This window comes from Talpa occidentalis, unplaced genomic scaffold (assembly GCF_014898055.3).
Source record: "Talpa occidentalis isolate TD23 unplaced genomic scaffold, MPIMG_talOcc4v2.1 talOcc4.17, whole genome shotgun sequence".
NCBI lineage: Eukaryota > Metazoa > Chordata > Mammalia > Eulipotyphla > Talpidae > Talpa > Talpa occidentalis.
The window spans coordinates 46,089,546-46,108,020 of NW_023601754.1; the positions used below are offsets into that span (position 1 = coordinate 46,089,546).

The 18,475-nt window shown below is 48.5% G+C and overlaps 1 protein-coding gene across 1 annotated transcript in view; it reads left to right on the forward strand.

Annotated features, from left to right (window-relative positions):
* Nucleotides 1-252: 252 nt before the first annotated feature.
* The window catches only part of SULT2B1 (sulfotransferase family 2B member 1), a 41,871-nt gene continuing 23,648 nt past the window's right edge, over nt 253-18,475 (forward strand). The window contains exon 1 of the mRNA XM_037516904.2: nt 253-427. Coding sequence (XP_037372801.1) covers nt 372-427 — 56 coding nt within the window. The 5' untranslated portion in view covers nt 253-371. The remainder of the gene's footprint in view (nt 428-18,475) is intronic.

The following is an 18,475-nucleotide window of genomic DNA, read 5'->3' on the forward strand; positions in this document are numbered from 1 at the left end:
CAGAGGAGCAAGCTGAGGCTTGCAGGAGGAAGCTTCCAGTGTGCCTGACCTCCAGGGGTCAACTTTAGGCTCTTGCACAGAGAGTTGCCAATAAAATCTGGAGTTCAGGACACTGAATGCCCTTACAGATGTCCAGGCCATGATCCCCACGCCTCCTCTCTCCCTGCCCAGGAGGGGGAGGGTGGCTCCCGGCCTCTCCCCCATGGAGGCGTGGGTAGCAGCTGGGAGAACCGGCTGGGTGCTGCCCCTCCCCTTGGGCGCAGAGGTAGGCACTTGGCGGGCTCCCCAGGTGGCAGACGCTGCTGCTGCTCAGACCTGGCACATATCTGGCTCCCTGCGCGTCCTCCCCTCCCCACCCTCGCCCGCCTGCCATGGAGAAGCTTCTCCAAAATCTGTTGGACGACAAAGAGAAAGACGAGGAAATAAGGTGAGACCCAGACCTGGGCACCAGCCAGAAGAAACCCCTGGGGGATGTGGCCAGGCAGAAAACCTCAAGGGCCTCTGCAAACGGGGTGCCTGGTCTGCTGCAGCCTCAGAGTGGGCCTGGACACAGCCTGGCTGGCTGAGCTGAGCTGGCTTGCCCACCCTGGAGTGCAGGTGACTCCTGGAAGGGCGTGGGGAACGAAGGGTTTGCTGGCTCACCATCAGGGATGTCTGGATGTCCCTGTCTCTCTTGGGGCCTCAGTGTCTCTGTCTGACAAAAGGGCCCACAAGCTGTTTGTCTCCCTGATGCAGGACTGGGTGAGAGGAAGGACTTGGCACAGTAGTTGCTCAGGAAGCATAAAGGTCTGTTGTCCCCCCTTTCTCCCTGGACACTGGGGGTGCTCAGAAAGGGCTACCTGCCCTGTTTAGAAGAAGAGGAGCCATCATAGGGCAGAAGGCTTGGGATACAACTGAGTTAGCCTAAAGTGAGAAGGTGTCCTAGGATTCTTGGGGTCCTGGAGGTTGAGCCCCAGATTCCTCAGTCTTTCTGGGAGTGGTCAGGGCAGGGCTGACCTCGTGAGCGTGCCTCCTCTCTTCTGGGGGATGAGTCAGACACTTCTCTAGTACCCGTTTTCCACATGGGGAAACTGAGGCTAAGAGAGAAAGTGCTGTGTGATTACACAGCCAGAAGCAAATCTGAACCTGGTCTGCCTGACCTGAGTCTGTGGTTTCTCCTCTCCTCAACCACTCGGTGGTGATACTGCTCCCCTGTGGCCCCATTTTTCAGATGAGTAAGCAGCTCAGAGAGGGCAGAGAGCCTTTCCAGGATCACACAGCAAACTGCTTAAATGCTGTTACCTCACCCCTCTCCCTGCCAAGAGCTTGCACTCTGGCAGGAGAGGCTCTCCTGGCCTTCTGGGTCCCTCCAGCCCCCCTGGGATGTGCTGTCTGAGCCCTCCTTTGCCCTCCCTCATCCAGGAGTCAGGCATAGAGAAGCTTCCTTGGTGCCCAGAATTCTGTCTGCTGTGTGACTGAAATAAATCTCCCAGTTTCTCTGGGTGTCTCTGGCTGGTCCAAGCTCTGTTGGGAGAAGATCCCAGCATTCTCTTTTCCTGACCTTCTGGGTTTTGCTCTCTCTCCCTTCAGAGGTAAACAGCTCCCCTTCCTGCTTCTAGGAAGTTCTCACTCTTCTCCCACTCTGGCACCTGAAGCCTCCCTCCTCTAGGCTCCTGCACAACCAGTTGGCCATAAAACCCCAACTCTTGTGTAGTGCTTGACCTTCATCCAGGCATTTTCTCCCTCTCAGCTCAGTTTCCTCACTCAGAAAATGGGGGCAATAGCTCTTTTTGTAACACACCTATAGCCCTAAAGGTCAGCGGCCTCCTGCGTGGTCCCCTTGGACCAAACTTTCTTTCCCATAAGTTTCTGGAACCCTCTGGAGCCAGAAGGATACCTCTCATGAGGGCCCTTAACCGCTTCTGGTGCTCCCTCGGACACATAACATCCCCACTAAACCAAGAAGCTCCCCAGAATTGCCCCTCCTCTTGGATGACCCATCTCAGCAACAGTTCATTAGCCACCAGGTTGGACCCTCAGCTGCTATCCTTGCTTTTTCCTTCCCCTCCATCCCACAGGTTGTCACTCCCCACCCCACCCCCCACCAGTCCCCAACTCTGTCCAGTCCCATGGCTCCACCTCTGTCCTCACCGCTTTGGCCCTGCCATCCTGCCCCAGTGTCCGTGTGTGAGTTCTCCTGAGAGCTGTCCATCCCCAAGTCCCCATTCTAAGAAGACTCCAGGTGCTGGCACTCTGGCCTCCCACATCAGTCCTCACCCTTGTCTTCATTCCATCTGACCCATTACTTCACATTCCCTGGCTATGCCTCCCTGTTGTCTACGTAGCCCAGTGCCTTTGCACATCTGGTTCTCCCTCTGCAGGAATTCCCAGAGAAGTCTTCTCTAATCTCCAAATCGCTCCCTGGCTATCCCCAGCTCAAGTCCCTGCTGTGACTCTCCAGCATCTACTGTGATGGTTCCAAAATCTTCTTAAGAAGCAGATTGCTTTGTCCCAGAGAAACCTTACCCCCACGGTAAATCCACAGTCGGAAATCAAGACAAAGCTGCTCTGGTTTCAAACGAGAGAGCGGTTCTGAGGTCTTGCTGTTTGCCCATCCTGCTCCTTCTATGGGAGAAATGCTGCTCCCAAAGCCCTTCCTCGCTGCCCCCTCCAGCCTGGACCTTTGCACTCAAAGATTCTTTATTTGTTTCCCTGAAATGATTTTTTTAAACTTTATTTTTATATTCCCCATACAAATGCAACCCCCTTATTTTGACCCCAATCCCACCTTTCCCTGCCCCCCCCATATGTGTCTCTGGTTCATAGTTGTTTGTTGATTTTGATTTTTTCTTTCTTATAGTTATTCTTTTTCCTGGTCCTTACTTAGGTTTTCTAGATTCCTGCTATGAGTGAGACCATCCGGTATTTTTCTTTTTCTTTCTGGCTTATTTCGCTGAGCATGATCCCTTCTAGCGCCATCCATGTTGCTACAAACTGCATGTGTTTATCTTTTTTGAATGCTGAGTAATATTCCATGGTGTGTATGGACCACATCTTCTTGATCCAGTCATCTATTTTTGGGCATTTGGGTTGTTTCCGAAGCTTAGCTATTGTAAACAGTGCTGCTATAAACATAGGGGTGCAGGTGCTCTTTGGAATTAATGTTTCTGTGTCCTTTGGGTATGCACTAGAAGATTCTTTGGCCTGATATGACCTTCCTCCTTCTTCCTGCAAACTACTCCTCATCCAAACAATTTCCAGTTTTGGGACCACCACAGGGAGGCTCCCATCAAACCCATCCCTGGCACTAAAATATTGACCTATCCCCAGCAAGGGACAGAGTGGGGACCACTTTTGTGGTCCCTGCCTCCCTGGAGGCCTCGGGTTCTCAGCGAATAATGTGAAGGAATGAATGGAGGTGAGATGAGGCAAGCTTTGGGCTGGAGCTTGCTGTATGAGTCAGAGTAGAGACGGGGACGGGGGCAGGCCGCCTAGGAGAATCCATAGGGCAAAAGACAGTGGTGACCAGAAGTCCATGAGCATCAGCCTAGACCAGAAGGGGCCAAAGGACAACAGAAAATCCCCACAGGGTGGGAGGTGAGTGAAATCATGATCACACATTTCTGACCCACACAGCGGGCCCCACAACCTCTTCTTCTTACCATGGAGCAAGATACGCATTTCCCAGGACCCTCTGTGCAGCCTGATCCCATGACTTTTTAAAACCCTCCAACAAGACTGAAACCATGTATTGTTTCTGGAATGCAGTCCTGTCATGAAAACTGTCTCAAGAAAACAAGTGTCATTGAAGGGTTTCATTGGAGATAGCAGTTGGAGGAGGCCAGAGTGGGCAGATTGCTCAGAATGTTCTAGTTCATGGGCATTGTCACACATTTTGTATGCATTCCTTGGAGCTCTGTATGTATTGCATGCACTAAAAAAGGCTAAAAGGGCAAAATAAGCATTTTAAGAGGAAAAGATTAGAAACAGGAGATAGGCAGGACCAGGGACAGCTATGACCAGGGCTCAGGTTATGGGTGGTGGGGGGAGGGTGTGTGTGTGTGTGTGTGTGTGTGTGTGTGTGTGTATGAGAGAGAGAGAGAGAACCCTAGTGGACACTAATCGCCATCATATTTTTAAGTGCTATTGCATTATTCATTGCTCATTTTGTGCCTGCCAGGTCCTACCTCCTTTGACCCTCATGGTGTAACAAGTCCTGTGAGCTAGAACATTCCAAACGAGGACTCAGAGAAGCTGAGTGACTTGTCCAAGGTCACACAGCTCCCAAGTGGGGCGTAGTCAGGATTTGAACTGGGGCGACCAGATGCTCTCATACCCTGCATGGGCTGGGCAGGCGTGAAAGGGATTTGGGAATGAGCAAGAGGAAAGAGTTAGTCCCTGCCCAGATGGGAGGCTTAGTGGCTACTATGTGCTCTGTGGCATTTCCTGAGGTGTTGTTCCTGGTTGTCCTTTTTGGAGGGGGTCAAGGTTTCCAAAGAAGCCAAGCTGGCATTTTGGACCTGTTGTTGGGCCTCCTCGCCTCTTTCCAATGTTGAAGTCCCAGCACAAGTTCTTCTGATCTCAGTCTCCTCATGGTCAACTTTCCAGTCCTGGTTTTATAAACCTAGCCCCTCCTTCCTTGGGGAGGCCCAGCCTCTGGAATGATTTTATAGCCCGGGGATCCCTGCCAGACATAGCACTTTTTGACAATAAACAAATAATAAGACATTGAACTTCATTGTCCATGTGGAATTTGAGCAGGTAGAAAAAGGCAGAAGGGTGGCGCAAGGGGTTAAGTGTCGCACTGTGAAACAATCTGAGGCCTGTGCAGCACAAGTTCGATCCCCAGGGGGGCAGGGAGCTAGCCACATGGTGAAGCAGACCTCTCCTGTCTCGCCCTCTGCTCCCCTCAGCAGTGGGTTTCAGTCAGTCTGCCTGTTCTGTTCCCCACTCTGTCTTTCACGGATCCTCTCACCCCCTGAATCTCTGGCCTGTACTTCAGTTCTTGTGTGCATGGACAAAGAAATCTTAAAAAAAAAAAAAGAAAAAGAAAAAGGAAGAAGGGTTCTAGGCACCCCAAGAGCAAATAAGGATTAGAAAAAGATGTTCACAGTCCCCCTGAACCCTACCATGCCTGGCCTGGAAAGTAATGTTCCCACTTGCCCTCTCGAGACACAAAGGAAATCATCCCTTACACTTCTGGGTTCTCCCAGGCTGGCAAATAATCAAACACGTATCGGACAGAAAAGAGAAAAAAATCAAAAGGAAGTTTAATGAGAGCATGTATACCTCCTGGATGCGGAGGGGAGACCCAACCTGTCTCTAACTTACCCTGGTGCGAGCAGGTGCCATCTTAAATAGCTGAGCTAAGACAGAAGGACTTCAGAGAAGGAGAGGGAAAATCAGGTAGGGAGGTGACTGGGAAGGCGCAGCAGACAAAAGTATGCAGATTACGTTCTGTCTTCTGGGTTGAAAAAAGATAAGGAGATTAGGTTGACTCCTCCTTGCAGGACTTTGCTTGTGCACATCTTTTTCAAAAGCAACCTCCACCCAGTCTTCAGAGCCCCTCCCAGGAAATCAACTTTTGCCAAAAGGACATTTTGGGGAGGCAGGCTTTCATTCCCCTACACTCTAGGGGCTGGGGGCTGGGAGATGGGGCTTCACGGGGACCAGTAAAGCATCCAGTAGCCTAGTTTGCCACCAGGAGAAAGTGGGGAAGGGAGATGGAGCCCAGGGGCATGGATGGTGTGGAAAACTGGAGCAGGAGGGAACTTAGGCCTTGCTGAGAGCGCAGCGTCAAAGACCCCAAGGGAAGTGTGACTGACTCACAAAGGAAGTCAGGCCCAGGCCGGAACCTGGACTGGGCCCTAGCCATGCAGGCAAGGATGCCTCGCTTAGGAAGCCCCCTGGAAAAGCAAATCTGAGTTCAGATGCCACCCTGGTCACTCGGAGTTGGGACCTTCCAGAAAGACAGGGCATCTGTGACACAGGTGTGTGGGTGATCTACTGGGAAGGGCCAGCCTCACGTGCTCTACTGAGTCAGAGTTTGAGGGGGTTTCCTTCCTTTTCCAATTCTTGTGACCCCTCTGTTGCCAGGAAGGGTGGAGACAGGATGAAGAATGACAGTAATTACAACCTTTCTGTGTGTTCGCCATAGGCTGGGCCCGGTGCTGAGGGTTTTGTGTGGATTAGTTCCTTTTATCCTCATCTCATTTCTGTGAGGTAGCCGATGTTATGATTCCTGTGTCACAGATGGAAAAACTGAGACTCAGAGAGCTGTGGGAGAAGAGATGGGATTTGCCCCACAGATCCTGCTCTTAACCTCCTGCTAGAGGCTCAAGAAAGAAACCCCCTAAAACTCTGACTCAGCAGAGCACGTGAGGCTGGCCCTTCCCAGTAGATCACCCACACACCTGTGTCACAGATGCCCTGTCTCTCTGGAAGGTCCCAACTCCGAGTGACCAGGGTGGCATCCGATGCCGCGGACCAGCACAGCAGTGAACGATGAGGCCGTCTCAGGGTTGAGAGACTGCGCAGGGTGGTCAGGGATTTGGCGAATAAATGACAAACAGACACGCTTCAAGAGAGTGAAAATCTGAGTGTAATTTTCTTTGAGTTGGTGACCAGCATATATGTTTTCTAAAAGCATAGGAATGGCGAACATCAGTGAAGAAATCAGCTTGCTTGTAGGTTTAGCTTATTGACAGGGCAGTGATTTACATCTGGACCCAGGCGCATTCCCAAGTAGTTAGGCTATTAATTTTTCTTTTTGTTTTATGTGATTACTTTTTTGTTTTAACTACTCATCACCACTAAATTACTATAAATTAACATGGGTGAGTTTTGCTTTTCACAATGTAATATTCTTATCATTAAGATTAATACTAACAAGGCTAAGCATATAACAGAGAAATTATTAAGCTAACAGTTCTGTTAATACACAGAATTTAGTAACGTTTCATTTGAATTAGCCTAGTTATTAGATTTCGTATGTTCTTTTTTAATCAGCAACCAATGACCTTTTTATTTTTATTTATTTATTTTTTAAAGATTTATTTATTTATGCATACAAGAGCTGGGGTACAGGCCAGAGATGAGGGGGGTGAGAGGATTCACCAGAGACAGAGCTGGGAGCAGAACAGGCAGATTGAAATACACACACAGCTGAAAGGAGCAGTGGGCGAGACAGGAGAGGTCTACTGCGCCATGTGGGTTGCTCCCTGGCCAGCTGGGTATTGAACTCGTGCTGCAGAGGCTGCGGGTCTGCTTCATAGTGCGGTGCTTAACCTTTTGCGCCACCAGGGAGGCCCCAATGACCTTTTTAGACAGAGAAAGAGAAAAGATTTTAGAAAGAGAAAAGATTTTAGAGAGACAGCTGTAGTAGAATAAAGTTTGTGGGCCTTGAGAAGGCGAGATAAGGTTCCTTGTGGTCAGCATTCCTGTAGTGGCTCTTGGGGTCGTTATCTTTCAACAGGCTCCCATCTTATCTATGTCTTCAGGGGGGTTTGCTGTTCTCCCCCTGCGCGATGGTTCCTAGGGACCTTGGAGAAAGCCATTAGCCCTAAAGGTCACTGCAGGGGGAAGTGCAGCAGTCCGACAGTGATCTGAAACTACTGGAAAAGGCAGCGCGCTCTTGGGCCATAACCTTACGGGACAGGAGGACTTGTCATTCCCAGGGATCCATGCTCTTGTTGTAGAGCAACCCCGATACAAAACGGGGTGCCTGACTGTGGGTCCTCACCCGCGCGCTTAAAAGGACTTAGCAATGCTCTACTGCAGGCACACGTGAAAGGTTCATAAAAGGTTTATTGACAAGGGAAGGGGAAATGAGGAAATGTACAGCTCAGGGAGAAAAGTGGGAGACAAAGTTTTAAATGAGTCCTACCCGATCCGCCGATCAGGAACCCCAAAATGGCGCTCTCAGAGTTGGCCGCCAGCCAGGAGCCGTGAAGCCAGGAGGTGAGCGATAGAGAGAGACCCCAAGGCCCACGTGTTTGGTTTTTATATCCAACCTGGCTGCCCAACTCCACCCTCAGGTCCCAGCCACCTTCCCTTTGGTGGTGATGGGATTTGTCTTTCCCAATGTCTTGATGGCTTTAGTCTGGAGTGGGGGTGGGGTCCACAAAGCCTGTATGGGATTAGCTCAGGACATCATTTCCCCCTAACACTCTGAGCTCACAGAGATATAATGAGTTCCTCCTACAGGTAAGCATTTTCAAGGAACCATAGTTTTTGTTTGTTTGTTTTGGGGTTTTTTTTTTTTTTTTTTTTTTTTGCTTTTTAAGTAAAAGAAACAAAATTAAAATTACTGTTGACCCTTGAACAGCCCCTTAAACTGTGTGGGTCCATTTGTGGATTGTCTTGTAAACAGATGGCACAAACTTATGGTACCAATCGGCACAGTTCAGTCCATGTGTTTTCTCTTCCTTATGATTTTCCTGATGACATTTTCTTTTCTTTAGCTGCCTTTATTGTAAAAACGTAGTGTACGATAGATAAAACATTTAAAATGTGTTCATTGGCTGGTTATGTTACCAAGAAGGTTTGCAGTCAATAAAGGCTGTTGTTAAGCTTGTGGGGAAGTTAAACGCTATCTGCAGATTTTCCGGAGTCGGGGGGGTCTGTACCCCAAGCCTCAGAGGTATTCAAGGGTCAACTGCAATTCTGTATTTTATTTAACTTGTTCAAGGGTCAACTGTATTGCTATATTTTATTTAACTGATGAAATTGAAACATCATTTCAACATGCAATCCGTAACCCCCCCAAAAAAATCAATGAGCTGTTCTGCATTGCTCTTTTCCTGCAAAATTCCTGTAATCTAATATTTTTCTCAATCCTATCAGAAAGACTTGCCTTCCAATCCCATCACTGATACAGCTGAAACAGTCAACTTGCAGTGGTTGTTCTCAACCTGCTTTAAAAACCTTCCAATAAATGGATCTGTTACAGAGCAGCCCCGATATAAAACGGGTTGCCTGACTGTGGGTCCTCACCCACGCACTTAAAAGGAACTTATGAATACTCCACTACAGGCACACACAAAAGATTAATAAAAGGTTTATTTACAAGGGAAGGGGAAATGAGGAAATGTACAACTCAGGGAGAAAAGAGGGAGATAAAGACATCCTTTCCCCCCTAACAGATCGAGTATCAATGTTTCCATTGAAACCAACAAAAATAAGATAAATTAAAAAGTTGAGTTTCCCGGTCTCAGCAGACACATCACAAGGGCTCAGTAGCCACACCTGGCCTGTGGCTGCCATTTTGGATGGTGCGGACTGGAATGGTTCCATCATCAAGAAGAGTTGTAATGGACTGCAGGGCTCCTGCCTGGGGGGGGGGGTCCCCCAGATGCAGGAGAGGGACACAATAGGAGCTTAGTAGAGGTATGTTGGAAGGGAGGGGGAAAAAGAGAGGAAACAGTGGAGAAAAAGGAAAGAGAAAAAAGTTGCAAAGAGCCTCCAGGCTACAGGCACAGCACATGCAGAGATTGGTGGTGTGGTCAGGCATGGGATATGCAGTGGACAAGTAGATCTTGACAGCAGGAACAGAACAACCTTGGCCCTGCTGGGATGGGGGATCCAGGGAGCAGGTGGGGGAGTGCAGACAGATAGGAACACTTTACAAAGAATCCTGAGACTCTGAAGAGAGTAATTCATTTGCTTAGCTGGATTTTTTCAGCTATTGATATGGTAGGCTGTGGCCTAGGTTAGCTCAGCCAGGTTGTGGAAGAATCCAGAGAGATTGAGAGGGTAAATGTAAAGTTTATTGAAAATACCTCCCGAAGGCCGAAAGGGCAGAAGTCAGGCACATGCAGAAGTCAGTGGCTGTCTACAGAGGGACGGGAGATGGAGCAGAGCTTTCATACTTCAGTTTCCTTTGCCTTGTTGTTTCTTTTTGGTCACTTAGCAAATGCTGGGTTAGCAAGTGCTGGGTACATTCTGTTCTCTGCACGTGGTTAGGGTGTTGATGGTGCTGATGGAGGCAGCTGTGACCCAGGAAATATTGCCTGTGGTTGGGGGTTAATGAGGGTGGCAGCCCAGGACCTAGTTTAATTTATTTAATTTAGTTTAACTTTATTGGCTACTATCATTGTTATGATGATGATGATCATAAAAGTAATACATCAAAGTAATATCCCAGATTTAACAAATGTCATTTGCAAGTTTGCATAGATTTTTTAAAATTTTTTTAAAGATTTATTTATTTATGCATAAAAGAGCTGGGGTACAGGCCAGAGACGTGAGGGGGTGAGTGGATTCACCAGAGACAGATTGGGGAACAGAATAGGCAGACTGACTGAAACACACTGCTGAGGGGAGCAGTGGGCGAGTCAGGAGAGGTCTGCTGTGACATGTGCATCACCCCCCTGGCTGGGGATCGAACTCATGCTGCAGTGGCTGCAGAGAGCTTCATAGGTTGCATCTTAACCCCTTGTGCCACCAGGGAGGCCCCTTCTCTCCCCTCTTATGATGCTCTTAGCCCTTCCTGGAGAATCTGGGATCACCTCCACATTTCAAGAGCCTCCATTTAATCACCTCTAAAAACTCGTTTTGCCACATGAGGCAGGGGGGATTGAACTCATGCTGCAGAGGCTGCGTTTTGCTTCATAGTGCTTAACCCCTTGCATCACCAGGGAGGCCCAAGCATAGCTTTTTATTTTTTTTTTAAGATTTTTATTTATTTATTTATACAAGAATCGGGAGGGTGAGAGGATTCACCAGAGACAGAGTGGGAAACAGAACAGGCAGACTAACTGAAATACACTGCTGAGGGGAGCAGCGGGCGCGACAGGAGAGGTCTGCCGCGCCATGTGGGACCCTCACCGACAGGCTGGAGTCGAACAGGTGCTGCAGAGGCTGCGACAGCTTCACAGCAGTGTGCTCAAGCACCCACGCCACCAGGGGAGGCCCCCAAGCATAGCTTTTTTACTGTGCAAAAATGGATGAGGGTAGAAGGAAAAGAACGGAAAGGGGGAAATTTACTTTGTCGCAACTTAAAATTGACTGTACAGTTACTCTAATCCAAATATTCTGGCCCTCATGCTAAGACTCAGCAATTCTGATCCTAGCTATTTGCTTAAGAGAAGTGAGAACGTCAATCCACCCAAAGACAAGGACAATCAAAGAAGCTTTATGCATCATAGCCAGGCAGGGAAATAATGATAGCCAGGAGCATGGATAAGCACTCTGCGTATTGTTCACACAGTGGAATTCTACTTGGCTATTAAAAAAAAAAAAAGCAAACCACAATAGACACGCAAACACGGGTGAAAGTCAAGGACATTATGTTGGGCAAATGAAGCGAAACACTGAAAAGTACATTTTGTAAGATGAAACTTGAAATAATTCAAGGCTATCTCGAATTATAATGCAAGAAAGCAGAATGTCATGGCCTCTGGGGTGGCTGGGGACTAGTGGGGCAGGGACACCAGGAAACATTCCAGGGTGATGGACTGTTCTGTACCTCGATAAGGGGTTGGACTGCCTGGGATGGGGGTAGGGTACATGTGTCTGTCAATATTCACTTAAGGTGAGTGTGTTTCTTCAAAAGGAAAATAATGTTGAAAGACTGCAGGTGGGCTATTTTGCAGTGATTTTTATAAAGAATGAGCAGGCTGTGGGTAGACCTGAAAAGCTTGTCAGGAAATAGTAACTGAAAACTGAGCATGATGGAGAGGAAGGTGAAGGTGTGATACTGATATTGTTTCAGAGGAAATAGAGGGAGAAGAGGAAGAGGAGGAGGAGAAAGGGGAGACAGGATTGGAGCAGGGGGAGGAAGAAGAGGGAGGAGGAGGACCTGAGCAGGCGGCAAGTGTTGAGAATGAGTCCGCAGGAGCTTCCTCCAGCTCAGCGAGGTCACCTACTGAACTGGTGGTACTGGTTCCCCTGGAACCCCTGAAGTGTTGGGGGACCACGAACTTAATAATAAAGCCAGATAATAAATATATATGTAACTTATTTTTTTTAAGATTTATTTATTTATGCATATAAGAGCTGGGGTACAGGCCAGAGATGTGGGGAGTGAGAGGACCCACCAGAGACAGAGTGGGGAACAGAACAGGCAGAGTGATTGAAATACACTGCTGAGGGGAGCAGCGGAGAGACAGGAGAGGTCTGCTGCGCCATGTGGGTCAGCTCCCTGGCTGGGGATCGAACTCGTGGTGCAGTGGCTGCAGATAGCCTCATAGGTTGCGTCTTAACCCCTTGCACCACCAGGGAGGCCCTATATGTAACTTATTAATAAACCCAGATGAGCCACAGACAGAGAGACATCTCTTAAGCATTTATTATTTTCCTAACTAGATTTTATAAAAAAGAAAGAGAAAGACAGGATATATGCCAGACTAAGGCAGTCTAGCAGATGTAAGAAGCACTCCCCACTTCAGGGGCTTCACAGGATTGGAGCTCCTTGCTGGCTCACATCCCCGGGGAGGGGGCTCTCCTTGTCACCAGGCTCTGCCAGCTTCTTCCTGAGGCTCCCAAGTCCCCCCAGATGGCCTCACCAGTGGAGGAGACAGTGGTCATGACTCAGAACCAAGACACACAAAAAGGCATGAAGTGGAAAGTTCCAGATTTTCCCAGCTGCAGCTATGGAATTCACCATTTAACAAAATTTCTCTTTGTGTGTAAATCTTGGCTTTATTTTCTTTAAGCGTAATTAAGACACTGCTTTATAGCTGACTCTGCGCCTTGTTTTTTCATCCTTTGTAGTGTGTCTGGCATCTTGCCAAATAAATACAACCTCCCCCTCAAGAAAAGGAAAAGATTATTATGAGATTTTCAGAACATCTAAAAATTTTGGAAGAATTATCCATTGAGCACCCTTAGCCCACCGCCAGTAAAATTTTATATTTGTCTTATCACGTATCTGTGCATCCTTCTACCTGTGCAGCCGTTCTTATTTCTGTTGCGTTTCAAAGCTGCAGATATCAGGGCACCCCACTTTGGACATTTCAGGGTACATATCGTTAAATAGACTTTGATAGTTGTTTGTGGGTTTTTCTCTTAATAGACGAAGCTTATGTATAGTGTGCGACGTACACCTGAAGTTGGCCAGTTTTGAGAAATATACATCTAGCCCAAATCTCTATTGAGTCTATAAACATCTCCCACTGAATGGTGGGGTTCCAGTGTCTGTTGGTGTCCTGCCTTTTTATCTAGTCTGTTGTCATTTGTGATCTCTATTTTATTTTATTTTTATTTTTTTTAAAGTTCAGGATACAAGATTTATTTGTTTATTTATTTTTTTAAAGATTTATTTATTTATTTATACAAGCACTGGGTACAGTCAGAAGCATGGGAGGATGAGAGAATTCTCCAGAGCCAGAGGGGAGAGCAGAAGGCAGAGGACGAAATACACTGCTGAGGGAGCAGTGGGCGGCAGGAGAGGTCTGCGCACCATGTGGGACCCTATCGAACCAGTGCTGCAGAGGCTGCAGGCAGCTTCGCAACCCAGCGCTCACCAGACAGGGAGGGAGTGTGGTTGGGTATATTTCAAGTGAAGTGCTGCCAGATCCAGAGAGAGGACATGGTAGAGAGATTTATTTATTTATGCATACAACAGCTGGGGTACAGGCCAGAGACACCAGAGACAGAGTGAGGAACAGAACAGGTGGAGTCCTGAAATACACTGCTGAGAGAAGCAGTGGGTGAGACAGTAGAGCACCATGTGGGTCCTCCCTGGCTGGGGATTGAACTCATGGTGCAGTGGCTGCAGATAGCTTCATAGTGCGTCTTAACCCTTGCCCACCAAGAAGGCCCTAGTGGGGGGACCACTCAAAGAAAGAGAAACTCCGTGGCCAGGGAAGCAAGCCGGGGCGGCACTGGTTCGAACCAGGGAGGGTCCCCTTGGCGCGCAGAGGCCCGCTGCTCCCTCAGGCAGCTTCGACAGTGCAGCTATGGAATTCACCAGCGCTCAACCGAACTGAAAAATTACAAATTTTCAAACATTAAAATAAGAATAGGGAGCTGACTCGCACGGCCAGTAAAATTCTGTCTTGCAGCAGTTATTTCTGTTGCGTTTCAAAGCTGCAGATATCAGGGCACCCCACTTTGGACATTTCAGGGTACATATCGTTAAATAGACTTTGATAGTTGTTTGTGGGTTTTTCTCTTAATAGACGAAGCTTATGTATAGTTCCAGTTTTGAGAAATATACATCTAGCCCAAATCTCTATTGAGTCTATAAACATCTCCCACTGAATGGTGGGGTTCCAGTGTCTGTTGGTGTCCTGCCTTTTTATCTAGTCTGTTGTCATTTGTGATCTCTATTTTATTTTATTTTATTTTGTTCAGGATACAAGATTTATTTGTTTATTTATTTATTTATTTATTTATTTATTTATACAAGCACTGGGTACAGTCAGAAGCATGGGAGGATGAGAGAATTCTCCAGAGCCAGAGGGGAGAGCAGAGCAGGCAGAAGGACCGAAGTACACTGCTGAGGGGAGCAGCGGGCGGCAGGAGAGGTCTGCGCGCCATGTGGGACCCTCCTCCGGTGGCCGGGAAGCAGCCGGGGATCGAACCGGCGCCGCAGAGGCCGCGGGCAGCTTCGCAACCCAGCGCTCAACCGCTGCGCCACCGGGAGGCCCTGTCTGCATAACTTAAAGGTTGCCAAGAGGTTATTTCAATCACTTTCACACTGAGAAGGAGGCTACTGGCTCTGCACTTAGGCCAAGGTGTGAGTCATTGGGTGGAGGTGGAGGTGCTGAGTGCTCTTGGGGGCACTTGTCCAGATGGGCTCCAGGAATTGAGGAAGGGCATTTGTGTCAGAGACAAGTGTCCAGACAAAGGCGGGGTGACCGGACATGTACAGTGTGTTCTGGGACTCAGGCACAGTAAGGCCTACTCGGATTGAGAAAAGCCTTGGCAACACACCCCAGAGAAAGCCAAGTTGGCCCTCAGCTGAGTCGGCTGAAGGGCTGGCTTAGAAGACACATGTGATCAGAGGCGTGGAGGGGGGACCAGGAGGAAAGCAGAAAGCTCCTGGGGATGGGGAGCTCTTTGGGTATCAGACGGGGAGGTCCCTGCAAAAGAAGCCCCCTGTGACCCCGTTGCTACTGCTCATTCTTCAATGAGACCAGAGGAGACCCACGTCACACAGCAGGCCTGTCCCTGTGTAGGGGCAGGACAGGCCACCGTGCAGGTTTTCTGATCCAGCAGACGGGGTAAAGGAGGAGTCAGAGTCCTCAGTGGCTTTTGCCGGGTTTTATTGGGATTTACCAGGGATTCAGCAGGCAGGGGTGCTGGGGGGCAGGCCTCCCAGCCCCCAGTAAGTCTTCACTCTGGGCTCTGCGGCCTTCTCTCACATTCTCTCTGCTCATCTCATGGCTCTGCTTCTCTCGGCTTCTACTGGCGTCCCCTTGACACCACCCTTAAAAACCCAGTCTCAGCCCAGGTGAATCCCATCTACATACGCCCACACCCTACTCCAGGTGCCCGCCATCACGCATGCGTTCAGGACCGCAAGGATCCGGCATCTATCCTGATGGCAGGAGGGCAGAAAAGCCTGACTTTTTACCTTATCCTACACCCTGGGTAGCCAGAGGGACCTGTGGCAGTGACGCTGGCTGAGGGGCAACAAGCATTTATATGAATGAAACCATCGTGCCAACAAACCGAGTTTGATGTGTGGAAGTAAATATTTCTGTGACTTCACACACGTCTAGCTTTACGCACTCGTCACCACAGCCGGGATACAGGACTGCCTCATCGCCCCCTGGTAAACACCCTCTCCCCCCACCACACTCCCTCTAGTCTAGCCATTGCCTCCCGCCTCAGTGAGTAATCTATTCTCCATTCAGCTCATTTTGTCTGGCAGGGTCAGGAGTCTGAGACTATGGGGTAAAACCCCAAGCATCTTCCCCGCTCCATTGCTCCTGGAGGCCCTTGGATCTCCTTCCTCATTCCTTAAAGGTTGCGTGGGTTGTGCCCTGTTTTAGACAAGAGGTCAGTAAGTCACTCAGAATACATCAACCCCCTGGATGTCTGTGTGAAAGTGACTTTTCCTTTCTCTTGGGTGAACACCCAGAAAGGAGATACTGCTTTAAAATCTGTTTCTATTGCGAGATTTCATTGAAGTAGGTTGATATACAAAATCTGTCCTCCTGGTGTTAACTATTCGTTCTCCGAGAGAGGTGGAGACTGAAACTTGTGAGGTTATCTGAATCACCTGATGTGGGAGCTTGGATTAATCGTCTGTATCAACTATTTTGTGTCTTTGCTTTGATTATTTTTTGTGTTGCTTATTTTGTGTCGCAGTGTGCAGAAATAGGGAAAGGTTGAGATAAGGAATCTCTGAGGGCAAAAAATTCTAGTGTGAGGATCCCTACATGCTGGAAACAGCAAGTGCAGAAAGAGCAACAGGTGTTATGGTTAGAGCAGCAAAAACACTGAGACTTTCCTTGACTTTCTCCTTATTTCCCAGCCTTGGCTGGGGCCAGCTGGTTACGTTTCCCACACACGTGTGCATTCCCCTTTGCCTGCTTGCTTCTTTGATCTTTTTTATTTTCTGTCTGATTCTATATAAAAACAAGATTTTCTTGGAGCTGGGCTGTGCCTTCATGGTGTAGTCCCTCTAGGCTTCTCGTTGCTCTGCACATGGACTCTGAGGAATCCTTTTCATCCCATTACCATAGGTTGTAAAGAGACAACCTGTAATCAAGCTCATGTCTTCCTAACTGCCTCACCCCCCCCCCGCACCCCAACTCCCAGTCCCTGCCCAGAATGAGTCTTTTTTTTTAAAGATTTATTTATACATTCAAGAACTGGGGTACAGGCCAGAGGTGTGGAGGTGAGAGGATTCACCAGAGACAGAGCAGGGAACAGAACAGGCAGATGGACCAAAATCCACTGCTGAGGGAAGCAGCGGGGAGACAGGAAAGGTCTGCTGCACCATGTGGGTTGCTCCCTGGCCGGGGATCGAACTCGTGCTGCAGTGGCTGTGGATAGCTTCATAGGTTGGGTCTTACCCTCTTGTGCCACCAGGGAGACCCCCCAGAATGAGTCTTTGTGGAAGGAACAGGAGGCTCTATCTGCCCCATAAAATGGGGTGGTTGAGGATGCAAACTTTGGGGTTTCAGTGCCTGAGTTCAAACTCCAGCTCTGTCTTCTGCAGCTGTGTGACCTTAGCCAAATTGTTGCAGAAATAAATTCTAGCCTTTTACCCAGGCAAGGGAAGAACAAGCGGTACTTCAGGAATGGTGAGGTCAGGAGAAGCTTTATTACTCATGCATGAGATCTCAGACCTGAGTAGCCCCCTAAGGTCTGAGCACCGGTCTAGAGACACAGCATTTCTTTTATACACAACCATCTTACATTGATAACATCGGTTAGCAAGCGCAACTGTTTGCTGTAAAACTCCTAGAGAAAGGGGGAAAGATGCAGACATTTAGGGATGGCCTTTGGGAGATCAATCAGTCTGGGGGGCTGTCAGACTTTGTTAAAATGTATCCTTGTTTAGATAAGCTTATTAAGGAAGGAAACATTATTTACATTTACTTTGCATTATTTACTGCACCAGGCCTATGACTCTTTAGCAGGAAACAGGAAAAATTTTGTTTAGCAGTTCCCTTTCAAAGTGACTTTGCCATTTTGTGCCTCCATTGTCTTCATTTGTAAAGTAGTGATAGTAATACCACCCTCTTCATGGGGTTGTGGAGGAACCACATGAGCTAAGGCATGTGACTGTGTGAGGGTTATTTTATTTATTTTTTATAAAAGATTTATTTATTTATGCATACAAGAATTGGGGTATAGGCCAGAGGTGCGGGAGGTGAGAGGATTCACCAGAGACAGAATGGGGAGCAGAACAGGCAGATCCACCAAAAACACTGCTGAGGGGAGCAGCTGGCAAGACAGGAGAAGTCTGCTGCGCCATGTGGGCCAGATCCCTGGCCAGGGAGGGATCGAACTCATGCTGCAGTGGCCATGGCCGGGGGGCAGCTTGATAGCACTGTCTTTAACACCTGCACCACCAGGGAGGCCCTGAGGGTTACTTTAATGTCGCTTACAAATATAGACTGAGGGCCTCCTACACGGGAGCCAGGGTTTTCTATATGTTGGCAACTAAGATAGGCGAAAAGAAGACATCCCCAGTTTCATGGAACGTACATGCAACAAGAGTCTTAATATGAGGCAAATCCCGGAGCAGCTGGAAGGTGACAGTATCAAGGGGAACAAAGCAGGGTAGGGGGTACAGTTTGCTCTGATTATCTGGTGAGGGGGAACGTAACAAGCCTGAATGGAAGACAGAGAGAACCAGCGCAAAGGCCCTGAGGTAGAACTCAGCTGAGAGGTTGGAGGAACACTAAGGAGACCAGCGTGACTGCAGCCAAGAGCAAGGAGGAGGGGAAGAAATGGAGACAGAGAGACAGAGATGGTAGGGCATGCAGCGCCCCAGGAGGGTTCTGGACTGGGGTTCTAACCACATCCTTCTGACTGCAGGGTGGGGAGAACAGACCATCGGGGGAAGGTGGACATTCAATAGGGGGGA